Consider the following 20561-nt stretch of genomic DNA (forward strand, 5'->3'; position numbering starts at 1 on the left):
AAATGCCCCCCTCCCACCCCCGCCTGCCGCGAAACACAGCTTCTCGACACTGCCGCCTCCGGGTCGCCAGTGCAGCCAGCCAGGCGTTGGCTCTCCAGGTCTGGGCTCAAGAGGGAACGCACGGGCACTGCGGGCCCCGGCGTAACGCCCAGACCGCACCCGCCCGGGACCCGGAGTTCGGGTGCCTTCCTTGCCACCCGACCCCCCCCCCCCCCGCCGGCCCCAAACGGAGGTCCTTCCATGGGCCTCGTCAGTGAATGAGAGGTCCAAGGCTCATCGGTAGTGGCCTGACCGAAGTCAAGTTGCTGCTAAGTTACGGGACCGGGATTCGAACCCAGCGGTCCGGATTTTTATGGCCTCAGGCCCGAGGCGGTCGTGTGTCCTTGGGCGAGTCGCTTTCCTCCTCTCGGCAGCCGGGCCGCGCGCCCCCTCCCGTCGTGGCCGCGCATGCTCACTCTTCCGCGGCGCCGGGAGGTGGCGGCGGGCGCCCCGGCTGCTTTGCATTGACGCCAGCACCCGCTGGAGGTCACCGCTGGGGGCTGGGCGCGGCGTGCTGCCCGCAAGACCCGGCCCGGAGCGCGGAGCCGGAGCCGCGCCGCCCGCAGCAGACCGGCGAGCGCAGCCGCTTCCGCGCTTCTCGACGGCGCGGCCCCAGACCCGGCTGGAGGCGACGGCTCTGTCCCCACACGGCCGGCCGCGGCCTCGTCGCCCCGACGGGCGTCCTTCGACCCCCGCCCCCCCCACACCCCGCAAAGGCGGGAGCGCGCGGGCCAGTCTTCCCCGCCGCCGGCGCTCGGGCCAGGGGCGTTTCTTCGCGGGGCGGCGGCCCAGCGGGCGGAGCGGCGCGGGCTGCGGGCCCGGGGAGGCGGCGGCGGGCGCGGCGGGGAGCGCACCTCCCCCGGGGGTCGCGCCGCCCCGCGGCCAGGGCGGTGTCGCTCGCGCGGCGCGGACTTGCCCGCTCCCGGGTTGGGAGAGCGCAAATCTCCTCCCCCGAAATTCCCCGGAAGCGCGGCGCGGCCAGGCGAGCGCGGCGATGTGAGGGAGGCGGCCGGCGGCTCCCGCCTCAGGAAGGGCATGTTCGGAGGGGCGGCCGCGGCGCGCCGCCCGCCCCAGCGCCCCCTCCCCAGCGCCGCCGCCGCCGCCGCCGCCGCGCCCGCACCGCGATAAAAGGGGCGGCCGCACTTCCTGACGCGAGACCCGCGCTCGCCGCCGCCCGCCCAGGCGGCGATGACACGGCGCCCGCGGCGGCCCCGAGGCGCCGGGCGGGCCGTTTGCTGACCGGATCGCGGCTGCCCGCCAGCGTGTCCGCCGCGCCGCCGCCAGCATGGGCTGCGCACCGAGCATCCACATTTCCGAGGGCCGGGCGGCGTACCACGGCGGCAAGGAGGCCGAGGACGCGCCGGGCGCAGCCGCCGCGCCGCCGCCGCCCGCCGGGCCGCGCCTCCCACCCGGCCAGAAGACCACCGCCTCGCCCGGGGCCCGCGGTGCCGGCCTCGCGGAGTCCGAGCCTCGCGACGGCAGCGGCAGGAAGGTAAGGGGCGCCGGGCGGGCGGCCGGGGCGGGGGAGGGCTCAGGGGCTGCGGTCCGCGGCGAAAGTCGGGCCCGGCCGGGCGGCAACTTTCCCGCGGCGGGGCCGGGCGGGGCGCCCTCCCGGGCCGCGTGCCCTCTCGCCGGGCTTTGGGTCACTTTGACGGGCGCCAGCGCCCGCCGGCCGGGGCAGCGTCCCGAGGGCAGACCGAGCCGCGCGTCCTCGGACCCTTCTCGGTAGGGTTGCGATCGGGACGCCCTCCGAGCCGCGGCGTCGGTTCCCGGGACCCGTCCGAAGTCTCAGCTGGCAGGGCCCGCCGTGAACTTGACCGGGGCGCTCGAGTCAATTCTCCTTCCAAGAGCGGGGAACCCCCGGGATATGGTGGCGCGCCCCAGAAACGTTAAATCAGCGTGAACTTTGTTCTTTGGGTTCTCGTGATGTTAAGGGAAGGGCGGCTAGCACTGGGAAGCCGAGGCGCTGGGTCCCGCCACCCTGTTTTGTTTTCCCCTCCGTCAGCTTTGCACATGCATGCGGTTGCAATTTCCCAGTTTCTTTGGGACTATTAAAATGTAATCTGAAGCCACAACAGCTCTGCTTCAATGCACACGTATTTGAGGTTCACGGTTATTAGCATACGTGGTGTATTTAAAGCATATGTAATGAGAAAATACTATTAGACACGCGACGTTTGAAGCATTCAGCAGAACAAAGTTAATTTTTTATTAAGTAGTCTTACTAGGACATTTTGTGACTGTTTTTCAGAATGGTGTGTCTTCTCCGGCGTGTATCGCCTTGGCTTATGTTTTGTCAAAGTTTCTGGGCTTTACTGTTTGTTAAGATTTTTCTAAAGGGACAATAATGGAAAAAAGGGAAAAGATGTTCATGGAGACACACAGCGGCGGCTTTCCAGTTCTTGGATTTGAAATTTTAGAGCTGGAATTCATGCATTTATGTTTAATTAAACCAGAAGAAAGAATTCTGCTGTGCATGGCCTCAGAGTGTTGATCATCCTCCCCTCTCGTTGCGGCTGCTTTTTAAAAGTCATTTGCAGAATTGTCTGGATTTTCTTGCTCACCGGCGATGGCTAGACCTCCCAAGTTTGATACCGTTTGTTCACTTTCTGTGTTAAATTTCTAGCAGTCGTCCACGACGCTCCTTCTATACGAAACTGAAAAGTCTTTTTCTAGTGTTGCGTAACCTAGCTGAAGTGATTTCCCCACCCCTCCAGTACCCTCTGTGAAAGTCTAACTTTGTTCTGATTACCAGAAGTTGGGATTCCTTCTACAGATTGTTGAAGACACCTGAGATGGTTTTAGGTTGTTAATCCAAGCTGCTCTTAATATCCGTGTGATGCTTCTACTTTAAGCCTACCTCATTGGCTTAAAAAAAAGCATTACACAAGTGAAATTGAATATGGAATTAACAAGGGCTTTCACATTTTTGACCCACATCTAATATTGGTTATCTTGCATTAACTAATAATGACCTTTTAGGTCACCAAACCAGCACTTGTAGAAAGAGGCCCTGTGTCTTACTGGCCTTTTTATGGTGGTGTAGGTGTCCTAAAATTCACCTGTGTGTCTTGTTAGCATCTCCAGGGTAGCAGCTATGTTCTTCTGCTGTCCACAGTGTCTGAAGAGCCCCTGATTTGAGTCTTACATATTCTGTCCCATTGTCAGACCACTGTCTTGAGTTGAGGCCCAGAAAGATAGCGTGCATCATTACAGTGCCTAATCCATTGGCATGCATATATTGCATATAGTACGTGCTAAATGAATGTGTCGAACTTGGTTCTTTATGGTTAACTGAATGATGAAGCTTTTTAGTCACTGGAATTTTATTCCCTAAAACCTCCAGTATACAGTTTAAGGTAATATTAGTATTTCCAGAGGAGGAATCCCATTATAAATAACAACACCACAACCACAGAAATGCTTGTTATTCACAAACTGTACATGTGTTGATACACATCTCAGTTACAGATATTTGTATTTAGGCATTTCAGGTAATAGGGCAGAGGTAGATATCAGCATGTTTTATTTTTTAACAGGATGAATCTTTTACAATTAAGTATCAAATGTACTCTAGAAACCTAGAACTACGTGTTTAGAGAAGATAAGCTTCCAGTAATTTAGCAAACTCAAGTCGTTATACGATTAATTTAAGTTCCTTTATAATTAAAACACTAAGATCCAATTTTGGTTCATTAAAAAATGTTTTGTCTTAAAAATGCAGTAAACATCTCACCTAGTGAATTTCAAAAAGAATTTCATTGGGGAAGTTTTTGTATTTTACTAGCCTACATAGGAAACATCAGTTCATCAAAACGCTCGGGAGACGGATAATCGCGTTTTCAAATTAATTACGCAGCGCGTCCCCTACACCGTAGTGTATCCCCCATGTGTTCCCTGAGCAGTTTGTTGACCATTAATAGGTATTAAATGAAAAAAAGGAGCCATGTCCAAATGAGTGTGGGCAATACTGGCTCAGACTAAGTTTATGCAGGATTTGTCAGAAAACTGAATTTCCTAAAATACTCTGGGAATCGCCAAATGGTGTTCAGAGTGTCAGCAGTTCCCAAACTTGTTTGGTTATAGAGCCTTTTTATTGAGGTATGTCTTGGGCCACATGTTAGGACATGATCCCTCACATGATCCCAATATTCAAAGTACAAGAAATATACTAAACATTAAAACATAGTAAATGTAATTTGCTTCTTAATGATTCCAAAGGTACTTCAGGGCCTTGGAATACATTAGGCTGGGTCATCTTTATGAACTTATTTAAGTATTACTAAAAACGTTCTGTTTACTCATTTCGGGAGTTACAGTCTATGTGGTGACAGATAATGAATGCTCTCTTCAGTTTGAACACTTAGAGTTTCGTTTGGTTTTTAATCAGCGTGAGCTTTAACTGTAACATTTCCATATTTTCTTGTCAGCCTTTGGATTTATTTGGTTTGCCCTCTCCTTAGCTAGGACTTAAGTTGACCTTGAAAGATTTGAGTGTGGGGGCAAGGGTGTCAGAGGAGAGCCTAGGCCCCCTCCTTTTTGCAAGCGGCCTCTTGCACTGCTATGATCCATGTCTCCCCCCCTCCTCGTCCCCCACCATTTGTCACTAATCAGTTCTGTGAGGATGGCAGTCACGTCTGTTTTGTTCACTGCTGCCCCCCCCCCCCCCGCCCCCTACGTAGTGGGCCTTCCACAGACATCTGTTGAATTAAGAATTGTGTGAACCAGGCCATTGAAGTGGAAAATGCACCCAGCCCATATAAAGGAAATAGAAACCGGTTTTAACTAGAGTGGAGGCTGAAGGATTTAGATTTGGTTTTATGGAAGTTTCTGGTTATTGCCCCTTAGGAGCATTTATACCAGGGAATAATATATTTCCACGCTGGTGAGCAGGGTAGATCTCCCTCCACAGATTTAAGGATTAGTGCAGCTGGGCGGGCAGTACACAACAGGTGACAGTAGTGTGGCTCTCCACTAACCTGTCACCAAGGGTTGCTGGCTTCAGCACTCAGAATCCGCTCACACGGACTCTCCGTTCTGTCTCTAGTCTGCTTCTGTCCTTCCCTTTTCCTTCGCCCGATTTTCTCTGATTTTTCACTACCTTCCCCTTCTTCCCTTCTTCCTCAAAACTGGCCAAACTAACCAGCCTGCTCATCCAGAGTTTAATAGTTTCTTGGTGTTTCTTAGCCATGGAATAAAATTTGTCGCCTGCTCTTAATGTACAGAGTGCATTAATGAAATTTTTATATTTCCCTAACTGAAGCAAATTTCTGTTTGTGTGATCTGCCTGATTTCCCCTCCTCCCCTCCCCCCCCCCCCCGCCACCCATTAGGGGTCACTGATTCTTGGTGGATTATGGAATTATTGAAAGTTTCCTTCTGAAAGTGTAGTTGACAGAGTGAGACCTAACTTTCTGTTCCTGGAATGAGTAACTGTCATTTATCTCTGTGGCTCAGGGCCATCCCTTCTCTCATCATTGTGTCCTTAAGCCTTTCGGTATATAGAATCTTATCTGGCTAGGACTGGCTATAAAGATAATGCTTTTTACATTTTCTCGAACTCTTATTATGTATATGGTACTTTGCATGCATATTCTAAACTGTTCTAGCGCTGTCATTACCCTGTAACTTGAAGTGTGTTTCTTAAGATAGATGTTTTGAGTGTCACAACTCTTATCAGCCCAGACTGGTGTTGGGCTGGGATGAGGCCTGGGTCCCTTCTGGCATAGATGCTCCCTGTGAAGTGGCTCATGATGCTGGTTTTTCCCCTTGTACCAGAAGGTTCATGATGTGAGTGTACAGGGTGAGGCAGATGTCTCAGGATAACCTAAAATGCCTTAAAGGACAGATTTTTTTTTTTTTTTTAATTAAAAATCAAAGAGCCGAGGGAGAAGTTGCTTAGGACATGAGTAATCCTTTGGTCTTGTCCAAGGTCAGTGGCTTCAGCCTGGTTTCTCAATACCGTGAAGCGTGGTAGGAGGCCCGGACTCGGAAGTTCCTGGAGTGCAGACTACTCATAGACGCAATACCCACCGTTCCTTGGATGCTTTTGATGTTGTGGGCATTGTGCTGCATGTATGTATTACCGATGTTATCTCATGTAATCCGTGGAATCCTGGGAGATGACGGGTGTCGTTTCCCGTTTGCAGATAAGACGCTGTAGGTTGGAAACTCACCCACGCTTTTACAGTTAGGCGTATACAGTTAGGGATTCCAACCCATTGCTCCTGGGCTGTTCTCTGTTAACTCCCTCTCTCCGTTACATTTCCCATCCTCTGGCTTTCTGCCAGGCTGCAGGTGTCACAGGTCCACCTGGGTTTTGAGCAGGAGTCCTGAATGCACATTATCAGGGTTTTGTTAAGTCATGACTTGCTGGGGAAATTGACTCAGCCCTCCCTTGGGTTCCCGCTCTCGTGAGAGTCGCAGCCATATTTGGCCCTGCCCTGGCTAACTCCCGAAGTCAGACATCTGTGGGGCCCTCTAATTTGTTCTCTTTGCTCTCTGACAAGAGTTGGCAGGCATCCCTAGGGAGTCCTTTTCACCCTCCCTTCCTCCTGCTCAGGCTTCAGGTGGCCTTCCTTAGCCAGGAGCCCCCTCGGAGCTATTTCTTCCCATCAGCCTTTGCCCAGAGCACCACACCCCCCACCCCCAGCTCTGCATGTCTGCATCTTCAAGGCCCGGCTGAAATCTTTCTTGAGCCTCTGGTTGTACTTGAACTCTCTTTTCTCTGCTCTTAGATCTTCCCCTGTAGGCCAAGTAGGCCTGGGAGATCTGTCCTGAGCCTCCTGCTGGATTACAGGCCTCTTGAGGACAAGGACTCTGTCCTGGTTTCATTACATTTCCCGAAGTGGTTGGCGCACTCAGTGAATGTTTGGATAAATAATACACCGGTCTCTAAGGCCGAAAGGGCTTTCGTTCACGTTCCACAGGTCTAGTTCACCTTGTTTAAATTAACAAAAAGTGTCGGGGTGTGTTGTATGTGCTTTAACAAAAAGCCAAAATACCCTGCAGCCAGTGATTAATGTGCGGGGTGGTTACTAAAAGCTTTTGCCTTCAATTTTGGCCGTGTTCGCGTTGAGCAATGTTCCTGGGTCCCCTCCTTCTGTTCTCCTGTGGTTCTGCTCTGGAAAGGAGAGTGGCGGAGCGTCTTGACAGAGAAGTGTTGTGACAAGTTTTGTGTTGCAGTGTCTTAGGCACCGTACGCAGCTTGTCCGTCCACCCAGACGGGAAGGATGTCACAGAGGTCCCTAAGGTTTGAAGATGGCCTCAGAGAGCTCAGTGTGAGGCCTGCCAGTGCTTTTGTTCTGAATGGGTTTGGAGTAGATTTGGGGTGTTGAGTCGCGCTGTTTCACTGTCTGCTCGTGTCTCTTGCCCGCGCCCGTAGCCCCTTCAGCTCCTAGTGGCACGTGGGCAGTTTCCATGTGGCCTTCAGCCTTTTGGAGATGATGGCAGCTCCCCAGTGAGGTGTGTTTGAAGGAACCCAGGAAGAAGCGCCTGAGACCTTCGCTTTTAGGTCCAGCTCCGTCGGGCACCTGCTGTGTGACATTTGCCAGATTCTGATCCCAAGTTTTCTCAAGTGTAAATGAGGCTAGAATACCCAGGTTTTGGTGAGGATCACTTAAAATAATTGGTGTAAAAGTGTTTTGCAAACTCCAAGGCACTATCACATGTAACGATTGATCTTTTTCTTTCAGTCACCTTTCTGAAAGGCAGACTTTGCTGATATAGGTCTTATTTAAAAAAATCTTTTTTAATGTTTATTGTTGAGAGAGAGAGAGAGAGACAGCATGAGCAGGGGAGGGGAAACACACACACACACACACATACACACACAGAATCCAAAGCAAGCTCCAGGCTCCAAGCTGTCTGCACAGAGCCTGATGCGGGGCTCAAACCCACAAACCATGAGCTCATAACCTGAGTCGACGTTGGACACCTAACCGACTGAGCCACCCAGGCGCCCCAAATAGATCTTATTTTTTAAAGCCGGTCTCTTCCATTTGAAAATATGTTTTTGTCCTTTGATATGGTGAAAATTTTCAAACCTACAGCAAAGTTGAAAGAATGTATACCCCCTTCTCCCTGCCTCCTAGATGCTGCAGTGAATGTTTTCCTGTATTTGCTTTGTCACATCTTTCTGTGCCTATGTCCATTGCAATCTGTTTTATTTTTGCATGCATTTCAAAGTTCCACATATCAGTGTACTTAATCCTTGAACACTTCAGTACACCTGTCACTTACTAGAGTTCAGAATTTGTTTGTTTGTGGGGCCCCCGGATGGCTCAGTTGGTTAAGCGTCCGATTTCGGCTCAGGTCATGATCTCATGGCTTGTGAGTTCGAGCCCCGCGTCAGGCTTGCTGCTGACAGCTCAGAGCCTGGAACCTGCTTCAAATTCTGTGTCTCGCTCTCTCAGTCCCTCCCCTGCTCATGCTCTGTCTCTGTCTGTCAAAAATATATAAATGTTTAAAAAAATTTTTTTTAATTGTTTTGTTTTGTTTTGAAGTAGGCTTCACATCCAGCACAGAGCCCAATGCAGGGCTCGAACTCACTCTGAAATTAAGACCTGAGCTGAGGTCAAGAATTGGAAGCTTAACCAGCTGAGCCAGCCAGATGCTCCCAAAATGCTCTGTCAGCACAGAGCCGATGCGGGGCTCGAACTCACAAACTGTGAGATCACGACCTAAGCCGAAGCCAGATGCTTAACCGACTGAGCCACCCAGGCGCCCCTGTTTCCTTTTTTTTTTAAGTTTATTTATTTTGAGAGAGAGAGAAAAATTGTGGGGGCGGGGAGGGGCAGAGAGAGAATCCCAAGCAGGCTTCACGCTGTCAGTGCAGAGCCCGATGCAGGGTTCGAACTCAGGAACTGAGAGTTCATGACCTGAGCCAAAGTCTGATGTTTAACCGCTTAATTGAGCCACCCACACGCCCCATAAATTTGTTTCCTTTTTGTTTGACAAATGTATGCACCATCTAAATGCAGATTTCTGCCAGGATGCGCAATACTACTGTGCCCTCAGCGAGTTCTCAGGTCGTGCTCCTACCCCATTCCTAACCCCACCTACCAGCAGCCATCGATGTGATTTTTAGCCATTATAATTTTTTTTTTGTGCCTATTCTAGGCTTCATAGGAATAGAATCTTAAAACATGTATTCTTTTGTGTAAGGCTCCTTGCCCTCAGCCCAGTATTTCTGTGATTGGTCTGTGTCACATGCATCAGTAGCCTGTTCTTTTTCTTGCTGAGTCGTATTCTGCTGTAGGACTCCATCCCATTCCACTTCTCCATTCTCTTGTGACGGTTAACAACAGGGCTGTTTCTGATTTTTGGCGATTATGCATAAATCTGCTGTGAATATTCTAGTAGAAATTATCTTGTGGACATATGCTTTCATTTCTCTTGGGGAAATACCAAGCAGAATTGCGGGATCATAGGATAGCTGTATGTTCAGCTTTTTAGGAAGCTGCCTGACCTTTCCCGAGGTGGTTCTACAATTTCACACTCCTGCCAACAAAGGGTAGTAAAGGTTCGGTTGCTCCACATCCTTGCCACAGTTTGGTGTTACCAGGTTCCTAATTTTAGCCATCCTGGTGGATGTATGGTGGTTTCTCATTGTGGTTTTGACTTGCATTTCCTCGATGGCTAATAATTTTGAGTACTTTTTATGTGCTTATGGACCACTTATATAACTTCCTTTTTGAAGTTTTTAACACTTTTTTCTTAAAAGGAAATATAAATCCTTTCATGACCTCTGGGTAAGGAAGGGTTTATTAAACAACTTACACAAACGATGTACCAGAAAGGAAAGGGTTGATAAATTCAACTACCTTAAAGTACTTCTCATCAAAAGAGAGTGAAAAGGAAGGAAAGCCATCGTCTGGAAGAAGAAATTTGTAACACACAATACCAATAAAGGATGAGCACCCAGAATATACAGAACTCCTGCACGTCAATTAAGAAAAAGACAGCCAGGTTGAAAACCGGTTAAAGACAGGAACAGGCCTGTTATTATAGAGGAAACCAAATGGCTAATAAACACATGAAAAGATGTTTGACCCCATTGGGGAAATGCAGATTAAAGCCACAGTGAAATAACATTTTACACCCATGAATTGGCAAACATTTAAACGCTTGACAGTATTTTGAGGCAATCTTCAGCGCTGTAGGTAGAAGTATTTCATCCACTGGGGAAGACCATTGTCATTACCAGGTACGGTTGATTGTGTGACCCTGTGACCTAGCAGCCTCACTCTAGAAACTTAACACAGGTGAGCTAGAAACATGCACAGGAATGTTCATGGTAGCATTGCTTCTGATAACAAATGTTTTATTAAATATCCATCAACAATATAATGGATAAATAAGTTGTGAGGTACTCAAATATATCAAAAAGAGATATTTTATAGCTTTGAAAATGAATGGTTTATAGCTGTAGGTATCATCATAGGTCAATTTCAAAAACTTAATGTTGAGAGGAAGAAGTTATAGAAGAATTAATGAAGCACAGCTTTTTATTTAAAGCATAATAGCTAAACAGTATCTTATGTGGGAATAGATATGATATACACAGGGGTGCCTGGGTGGCTCAGTCGGTTAAGCGTCCGACTTCGGCTCAGGTCACGATCTCATGGTCCGTGAGTTCGAGCCCCGCGTAGGGCTCTGTGCTGACTGCTCAGAACCTGGAGCCTGTTTCAGATTCTGTGTCTCCCTCTCTCTCTGACCATCCCCCCCGTTCATGTTCTATCTCTCCCTGTCTCAAAAATAAAACGTTAAAAAAAAACATTAAAAAAAAAAAGATATGATATACACATAGATATCAAAGCTACAAAGAGAACCGAAGAAATAATTCCTATGAAATCCAGTTAGGCAAAGAAAGTTTAAGTACTAGAATGATTAGCAGATCAATTCCAGGGCCTAGTATAGAGGATGTCAGAGGACTTTGCCAGGCCCTGCCCTCGGGGCATAAGGAAAGGGGGGCAGGCCTCTGACCCGGAAGTGAGGATTGCACCCGAGGGATGGAGAGGGTGTTTAGAGAACTGGCAGGAGCTAGATCTGGATTGGTCAAAAGGTGCAGAGATAGCCCGGGTCAACCCCTTCCCCTCTGCCTGGGAAAGGCCAGGAGGACCTAGATAGGTACAGGATGGGGGATTGCCTGGGGTGGGAGGTGTTGGCTTGTTGCAGAATTTGAGGAACTTGACCATGTGTGGGAGGGAGGACCCAAAAGCCAGGGTGAAGAGGTTGTGAAGTCCATCCTACAAACCTTGACAACTCCCAAAGGCTTCTTGTTTTCAGCAGGGGCCTTATAAAATAAGCGTATTTTATGAAGGTGAAGGTTTAGGAGGAATTGTGAGGGGTGGGTGAGGGAAGGCAGGGCCTGGGGCTGTGGTTTGGGCACAAGATAAGACCAGGTATAATTCATGTCATGCAGTGGGTTGGGAAGGAGGGAATGAGCAAAGGAAAAGCTGGTAGGCCAGAGGACAGATTGGATTTGGGGAGTGAGGGGTGCTGGCGGTGGAGGGTGACTCATTTTAGGGTTTACCAGCTTCGAAGTTGTGATAACATGTAGCCATTTGTATAGCGCTCAGTGGCTCACCTAGTGCTAGTTTTATATATCACCTCATTTGATGCTCCCCAAACTCCTGTGAGGCAGGAAGGGGGGATTTTATCGTCCCTGTTGAAGATCTAAAGAAGCAAAAATGTAAAGAGATCAAGTAACGTACCCATGTTTGTGGTGAGCACTTAGAAGCAGGTTCACTGGGATAGCACAGGGCAGAAGCCAGAGGAAGGAGATGTGGGAGGTTTTGTTGTTGTTGGTTTCTGTTTGTTTTTTAATTTTTTATTTATTTTTGAGAGAGTGGGAGGGGGGGAGGGGCAGAGAGAGGGAGACACAGAATCCGAAGCAGGCTCCAGGCTCTGAGCTGTCAGCACAGAGCCCGACGCGGGGCTTGAACCCATGAACTGCAAGATCATGACCTCAGCCGAAGTCGGACGCTCAACCGACTGAGCCACCCAGCCGCCCGAAGAGGTGGGAGATTTTGAGAAGCCTCTCTTGTCTCTTGATTCTGGATTTGTTTTATAAAAGTAAACTGTTACCTTTCCTTATTGTAAAAGTCATGTTCGTTGCAGACAACTTGAAAAATAGGGAAAGGAGCAAGGATCACTGAAATTGCACAATCAGGAGATACTTCTCGGAAAATGGTGGTGTGTTTCCTATGTCCATGTAGATGACTTTAAGTAACTGTGATTAAAATGAGTTTTTGAACAGTTTTGTTCTTTAGCTCTAGGAAACATTTAACTATTATTTCCTCAAATGTCCCTCTTGCATTTCCTCCTTTCCTTCTACAGCTCTCTCCAGATGGTGGGTTTTAGACTCTTCTGGATCTGTCCTCTGTGTCTCTGCTTCCTTTTCCCATCTCTGTGCGGGAGTCCAGAGGGCTGCTGAGCCTGGGCTTGAGGCTCTCTGACTCAGCCCTCAAGGCCTCCCCGCTCTCTGGCCCCATGGAGCTCTTAGATCAGACAGTCTTTGTCTTCAAGATTTATGCTTTGTTCCCTTCATTACTGCTTATTCATGTGTTTTGGTTGCAGCATATTCCCTTATCCTTTTGAGGACGTTAATTAAATGTACTTTATTTTTAAAAATTAATTGATTAATTAATTATAGGCTTTGTACCCAATGTGGGGCTTGAACTCATGACCCTGAGATCAAGAGTCAGATAATCTGGGGCACCTGGGTGGCTCAGTCAGTTAAACATCCAACTTTGGCTTAGGTCATGACCTCGAGGTTCACGGGTTCAGGCCCGGCGTCGGGCTGTGTGCTGACAGCTCAGAGCCTGGAGCCTGCTTCGGATTCTGTGTCTCCCTCTCTCTCTGTCCCTCCTCTGTTTGTGCTCTCTCTCTTTCCCTCAAAAGCAAATAGATAAACATTAAAAAATTTTTTTTTAATAATAAAAAAAAGTCGGATGATCTACCGACTGAGCCTGCCAGGTGCCCCAATTATGCACACTTCAGTGTCCTAATTCTGATTGCTGTTCATTTAAAACACTTTTCTGAGGTGTAAATGCAGTAAGCAAAGTGTACAAAATCTTAAAGTGTACAGCTTGATAAAATTTTACCCACGTGTGCCGCATATAACAAACAGATTGAGATAGAACATTTCCAATACTCCAGAAGGCCGCCTCATGGCTGTTCGCTATTTTTTAGTATTTTTAACACTTAATATTATGAAAAATCTCAACTATACAACATTTCTTCTTTATTCCTTCCTTCCTTCCTTCCTTCCTTCCTTCCTTCCTTCCTTCCTTCCTTCCTTCCTTCCTTCCTTCCTCCCTCCCTCCCTCCCTCCCTCCCTTCCTTCCTTCCTTCCTTTCTTTTTCTTTCTTCTCTGTATTCATTGTGGGGCTTGAACTCATGACCTGGAGATCAAGAGCCACATGTTTTACTGACTGAGCCAGCCAGCTACCCCAAATATGCAGCATTCTTGAAGGAGTTTTCCGGTGGACACTCGTATACCTAACTCTTGTATTTTTACATTAGCATTTTACTATACTTGCTTTATCACATCTATCCAACTACCCGTCCTTCTATCCATCTCCTTTTTCTTTGATGCATTTTAAAATAATTGCAGACCGAGGCGCCTGGGTGGCTCAGGCGATTAAGCATCCGACTTCGGCTCAGGTCACGATCTCATGGCTCATGATGAGTTCGAGCCCCGTGTCGGGCTCTGTGCTGACAGCTCGGAGCCTGGAGCTCGCTTCAGATTCCATCTCCCTCTCTCTCTGCCCCTCCCCTGTTCATGCTCTGTCTCTGTTTCCCAAAAGTAAATAAATGTTAAAAAAAAATTTTTTTTTAAATAATTGTAGACATCAGTACACTTTCTCTTAAATGCTCCAACATGCGTATCATTAGAGTTCAGTCTTTTTTTCCTTCTGAGGTAACATTTACACACTGCAGTGAAATGCACAAATACTTACTGTACATTTGCTGCATTTTGACTAATGCATCAGTGTAATCCGAACCTCTGTCAGGGTATACAACATTGTCATCACCCCAGAAAGTTCCCACATTCCCCTTCTCATGTACTCTTTCCCCACAGTGTCTGCGAGCACCCTTCTGATTGTTTTCCGCACGTAGGTTAGCTTTGCCTGTTCTGGAACAAACACACATGGGCACAAACACACACACAGAATTAGTTAGTAGGTATGTACTCTTAGGGAACACTCAGCAGTCTGTTTTTGAGATTTTATCTGTGTTTCATGTATCAGTGGTTCATAATATTGTAACTTGTACAAGCTCTTGATATATATGCTTAAATTGCCCTCCAGAAAGATGTGATCACATTTTAATATCACAGGAGCGCCTGAGAGTGCTTGTTAGGCTTTCCTGTCAACAATCTGATTGTGAGAGATGGTATTTTATTGGTATTTTAATTTGAGTTTATTTCTTTTTTTTTTTTTAATTTTTTTTTTCAACGTTTATTTTTTTGGGGACAGAGAGAGACAGAGCATGAACGGGGGAGGGGCAGAGAGAGAGGGAGACACAGAATCGGAAACAGGCTCCAGGCTCTGAGCCATCAGCCCAGAGCCTGACGCGGGGCTCGAACTCACGGACGGCGAGATCGTGACCTGGCTGAAGTCGGACGCTTAACCGACTGTGCCACCCAGGTGCCCCTAATTTGAGTTTATTTCATTTATTGTTTTTCATCTTTGTTTTGTTTTTTTTTCCCAAGAGTGTTTTGGACCCTTGAACTTCCTCTTCAACGGAACTGGTGCTTCCTTGTTCAAGCCTGTTGCCTGTTTCTCTCTTTGGGCTTTAGAGTTTAAAAATTTTTATTTGTAAGAGCTTTTTAAATATGCTTGGGAATTAAGTTTTGATCTCATGCTTATTGCAGATCTTTTTCTCCAGCCTTTTCCTTTTTATTGAATGTAGTTTTTTTAAATTATATATTATATATATATATATATATATATATATATATATATATAATGAAATCAAATGTAGCACTCTGAATGCTTTTTCTGTTTGCTTTATACAGCATCATCTCTGTTACAGAAGTAATACATAGTACAGGTGTTGTAGAAAATTAACAAACGCTGAAATGCAGTTTTCACAACCTAGAGATCATTTATTATAACATGTTAGCATGTATCCTTCCAGACTTTTTCTATTCATATGTGCACATTTTCATTTCACTGAAATCAGGTCATATACTATGTACTTTTTAAAACAAAATTATGGCGAAGCGTACTCTAACATAAAATTTACCATTTTCATCATTTTCGTGTGTACAGTTCAGTGGCGTGAAGTGCAGCCACATTCTTGTGCGACCATCGTCGCCACCTGTCTCTAAAACCTTTTCGTCTTCCAAAACTGAAACCTCATACCCATTGAGATACCAACTCCTCATTCCTTCTCCGCCCCCCCCCCCCAACCCAGTTCCTGGCAGCCATGATTCGACTTTTGACTGCTCTAGGTACCTCATACAGGTGGCATCATAGGGTATTTGTACTTTTGTGATTGTCTTAATTCACTTGATGTGTCTTGGGGATTCATCCGTGTTGTAGCCTGTCTCAGAATTTCATTGTATTTTTTAAGGCCGAGTAACACTCCACTGTGTGTTTATACCACCCTTTGTTTATCCTTCCATCCACTGACGGACACTTCGGTTGCTTCTGCCTTTTGGTTATCCTAAATAGTGCTGCTGTGAACATGGTCATACAGATCTCTTCAAGTTCCTGCTTTCCATTCTTTTGAATGTATATACACCCAGGAGTGGAGCTGATAGGTCATATGGTGATTCTACTTTTCACTTTTTGAGGAACCACCATAAGTACATATTGTTTTGCCATGGCCTTTTTTGAGCCAATCTGTACATTTCCATTTTAGTAGTGTTTTATCTCATACCCATGACAGACTCCAGCGATACCCCTGTGATCTCAGAAATGTCCTCTGCACTGCATCTGCTTGGTAAGATCCTTCCATCTCTTTTAACCTAGCACGTCCTTTTCCCTTCCCCCTACTTTTTGTCACACTGACCTGTTAAAGACACCTGACCACTTTGTCCTAACTTCTGGATTTGTCTTCCGGTTTCCTTGTGGTGTCATTTAGCTTGCTTTCTTTCTGCTCTATTTCTCGTAAACTGGAAGTTGAACCTAAAATGGATGAAAGTTACGTATATTTGGCTAGAACACATCATTGGTGATCCATGAATCCCATCAGAAGACACAGAAGATCTGACCGACCCACCATTATGGATGCTCAGGTTGCACACTGGGTTAGGGTGATGAGAAGCTGATCCCTGCCTCTTGCATCAGTTTCCCCTCATAAGACCAGGGAGCGATCTGTGTGGCACTGGGCGCCATATGAATGTGCAGTTTACCAGAGGCTATTCACCTTGGTTTTTTTCCCTGCCCTTTTTTTTTTTTTTTTTAAGCGCCAGTTGATAATCATTATCTAAAATAACAATTCTGATCAGGGTTAATGAATGATGTTTCCTAATTCAGTTGCTTTTCTACATGCAGTAGTTGATGTTCTGTGTAAAGCAGAAGTTTCCTTCATCAGCTGGGGCCAGGGCTATTTAATTGCTATAAAATATAGTTCCTATTAAAGAGGCAGGGTAAGTTTTTCCCTTTATTAACAGTTTTAATAGTTAAGGAGTTGCTGCCTCCAATGGGAATGAATATGTTGTTGTTTTTATTTGTTTTTTTGCTTTTCATCTTTAAAAAATGTAATTGTGGACATAGGGATTTTCATTGGTTGGATGTGTTTGGGTCCATTATAGTCTTGTCTTGTCTTTTTTTTTTTTTAACTGATTTTTGAGAGAGAGAGAGAGAAACAAGTGGTAGAGAGAGAGAGGAAGACACAGAATCGGAATCAGGCTCCAGGCTCTGAGCTGTCAGCACTGAGCCCAACACGGGGCTCGAACCCACGTACCGCGATCACGACCTGAGCCGAAGTTGGACGCTTAACCAACTGAGCTGCCCAGGTGCCCCGACTTCTGTATTCTTTTAACATGATTCTGTTAATCTTTGAAAGCATAACCAGTTGTCCCAGGCTTAGCTTGTACCTTCCCTGTCCCAGCCCAGCAACGAGCCTTTGCTCCAGGGTGCCCTGCTGCTGTTAGTGGGAAATGGTGTAGGAAACTACAGTTCAGGTGCTAAGAGTACTCATTATTCTAGGAGAAACATCGTTTTGGAGTCAGTTAGTGGATAGATCCAGAAAATACGTCACTAAGAAAAACCCAGACCGTGCAATTGATATATATTTCATACACACTTTCAATTTACATTTAGTGTTTTACTTCAATTTGCTTGACTTTATAAGTGGATTCCTTTTCTCTTACACTGATAATTTTCATTTTTCTTTGTTTTAAGCCTAAGTCCTTACTCATCCAGCTGTAGTCAAGTATTTATTCATATGTTTAAAACTTTTTGTCTGTTTATTTAATTGCAACATTTAGTGTTTTAAATCTGGCGTTCATTTTGGGTATTGGGATATTTTGGTGTGAGGTAGGATCTTAGCACTTCAGAACAGCTAGTTATTATTGCAGCACTTTTTATGTGAATAATTATTTTTATTCCCTACAGGCTTATACTTTCACCTTGATCACATCTTTGGGTCATCTGTTTCTGGTTATCTATTTTTGCCCGTACTTTTACAGCACTGATTTCATTTTTTATATATATATATATATATATTTTTTTTTTTTTTTTTTTTTTAAATTTCTTAATTTTTAAAATTTACATCCAAATTAGTTAGCATATAGTGCAACAATGATTCCAGGAGTAGATTCCTTAGTGCCCCTTCCCCATTTAGCCCATCCCCCCTCCCACCACCCCTCCAATAACCCTCAGTTTGTTCCCCATATTTATGAGTCTCTTCTGTTTTGTCCCCCTCCCTTTTTTTATATTATTTTTGTTTCCCTTCCCTTATGTTCATCTGTTTTGTCTCTTAAAGGCCTCATATGAATGAAGTCACATGAAGTTCTCTAATTTCACTTAGCATAACACCCTCTAGTTGCATCCACGTAGTTGCAAATGGCAAGATTTCCTTTTTGACTGCCGAGTAATACTCCATTGTATATATGTACCACATCTTCTTTATCCATTCATCCATCGATGGACATTTGGGGGTCTTTCCATATTTTGGCTATTGTTGATAGTGCTGCTATAAACATGGGGGTGCATGTGTCCCTTCAAAACAGCACACCTGTATTCCGTGGGTAAATGCCTAGTAATGCAATTGCTGGGTCAAAGGGTAGTTCTAGTTTTAGTTTTTTGAGGAACCTCCATACTGTTTTCCAGAGTGGCTGCACCAGCTTGCATTCTCAGCACTGATTTCATTTTTATAGCTTTATGTTTTAATAATGTATGATAAGGTTAATCCTTTTCCCCATTATGTCCCAGGAAAAAAACCTTCATAACTCATTTTTGTCTATTTTTCCACGTCCGTTTTAGGATGATTTTTATCTACTCCCAAATTTTGGGGGCATTTTGACCATATTAGAGTTAAATCCACTGTAATTTAGGAAGAACTGATAGCTTTGCAGCCTTCTTCTGTCCATGAACATGATATTTACTATTCATTAATATTAGTTTATGCATTTTCACATGGGGGTCATGTCTTTTTAAGATAATTCTGTTGGAGCCAGAATCTTTTGTTTTTTAAATCTTTTAACTAATTATTTCAGTTAGATAAAATATATGGATATTGCTGAATTTTACTAAACATTCTATAGTTAGTTGATTGTGTGTGTGTGTGTGTGTGTGTGTGAAAAATAGATGAATCTTAAGTGTATAGTGTCTTTGATTTTTGAGATAAATGTTTACATTATTAGGTGACTGATGGTTTGGGGTTTTCCTTTCTCAAAGTAATACTTTTTAATCCGTTTCCTTATTGGATTGTTTTTGGGGTTTCAGAAAATTGTCAATAATAGTTTTAGCATGCATCTTTTTTATCCTGATTTTAATGGTACTATCTCCAGTTCCTCATTCTTAGGTGTGGTCTTGGGTGTTGCTCTTAAGACAATATACTTTGATGTGCTTTATTATTAAGGAAATAGCTTTCTAGGCCTGTTTTCTATGGGTGGTTTTAAAAAGTTACAAATGTCGAATTTTATCAGAAGCTCCTGCCCCCTTTTTGTTTCATCTAATCACATAATGATCACTTGATTTTTCTTGGAATTATTGGTGTGACATGGCCTAATTGGATTTTTGATATTTTAAAAACTTTGCATCCCTCAAATGAATGCTGCTTGCTGCTTACAGACAATTAAAAAATAATTTAAAATATACAGTTGAGCTTTGAACAATGCGGGGGTTAGAGGTGCTGACCTCCTGCATGTTCAGAAAAATCCACGTATAACTTTGACTCCCTCAAAGGTAACTACTAATAGCCTACTTTTGACTACAAGTCTTACTGACCATGTAGTTGATTAACACTATAAGTGATTAACATGAATTAATGTGTTCTCTATAGAAAACAAAATGTTATCAAGAAAATCATAAGGAAGAGAAAATACTTTTATAGTGCTGTAGTATATTAATTAAAAAAGTGTAGTGCTGGATTCACAGTTTAAATGTGTTGTTCAAATGTCAACTGTATTACTGAATTCAGTTTGCAATAATGTGAAATACAGTTTTCTTTTCTACATTAATGAGTGAAAACAAGGTCCTCTACAGTTTTATAACCTAGCAGGAACCTTTATTAACATTTTATACTAGTGTGTGTGTGTGTGTGTATATATATATAAATATATATTAATAATATATAAATTACTACTTACATTCTTTTTTCCTGTGCATGTATAGGAAATTTTTTTTTTTTAATTTTTTTTTCAACGTTTTTTATTTATTTTTGGGACAGAGAGAGACAGAGCATGAACAGGGGAGGGGCAGAGAGAGAGGGAGACACAGAATCGGAAACAGGCTCCAGGCTCCGAGCCATCAGCCCAGAGCCTGATGCGGGGCTCGAACTCACGGACCGCGAGATCGTGACCTGGCTGAAGTCGGACGCTTAACCGACTGCGCCACCCAGGCGCCCCGGAAATTTTAAATTTAAATGTTAAGTGTATTTCTGTTTGTTTGTTTATTTATTTATTTTTCATGGGGCTTGAACTCATGCTTCTCTATAGTTTTATATCCTGACTTGTAAATTTAATAATAAATTACAGCTATCTTCCCATGTCATTAAAATGTCTTCAAAACACTTACAAACGCTGCCATGTACATCTTCTTACACAGGTGTTTATGCATATCTGCGATCCTATCCTTAGAGCCTACTTGTAAAAATAAATCCTATCTTTAAGTTTTGATTTAAAAAAACAATTCTGTCAGGGCAGGCTTTGAAACATTTTGAGCAGTCTATAATGAAAAAGCGTTGTATTTTATTAAAAGTTTATATAACCTCGGCTCAGGTAAGTTACACTTACTTATTGCAGTCTTTCATTTTCTTACAATTTTATTCCTTATTGGGACCTTCACCTTTACCATATCCACCTTTCCCATTCTATGGAGGATGAAATTGAAGCCC

The 20561-nt window shown here is 44.9% G+C and overlaps 1 protein-coding gene across 2 annotated transcripts in view; it reads left to right on the top strand.

The window, feature by feature from the left end:
* Positions 1-1039: 1039 nt before the first annotated feature.
* Positions 1040-20561, top strand: part of PDE8A (phosphodiesterase 8A) — a 155448-nt gene continuing 135926 nt past the window's right edge. For both annotated transcript variants that reach the window (XM_086711654.1, XM_086711655.1), the window contains exon 1: positions 1040-1531. In XM_086711654.1, the coding sequence (XP_086567780.1) occupies positions 1325-1531 (207 nt within the window). In that variant the 5' untranslated portion in view covers positions 1040-1324. The remainder of the gene's footprint in view (positions 1532-20561) is intronic.

The sequence above is a fragment of the Puma concolor genome, chromosome B3 (assembly GCF_028749965.1).
Source record: "Puma concolor isolate L17-30 chromosome B3, mPumCon1.1.hap2, whole genome shotgun sequence".
Classification (NCBI taxonomy): domain Eukaryota; kingdom Metazoa; phylum Chordata; class Mammalia; order Carnivora; family Felidae; genus Puma; species Puma concolor.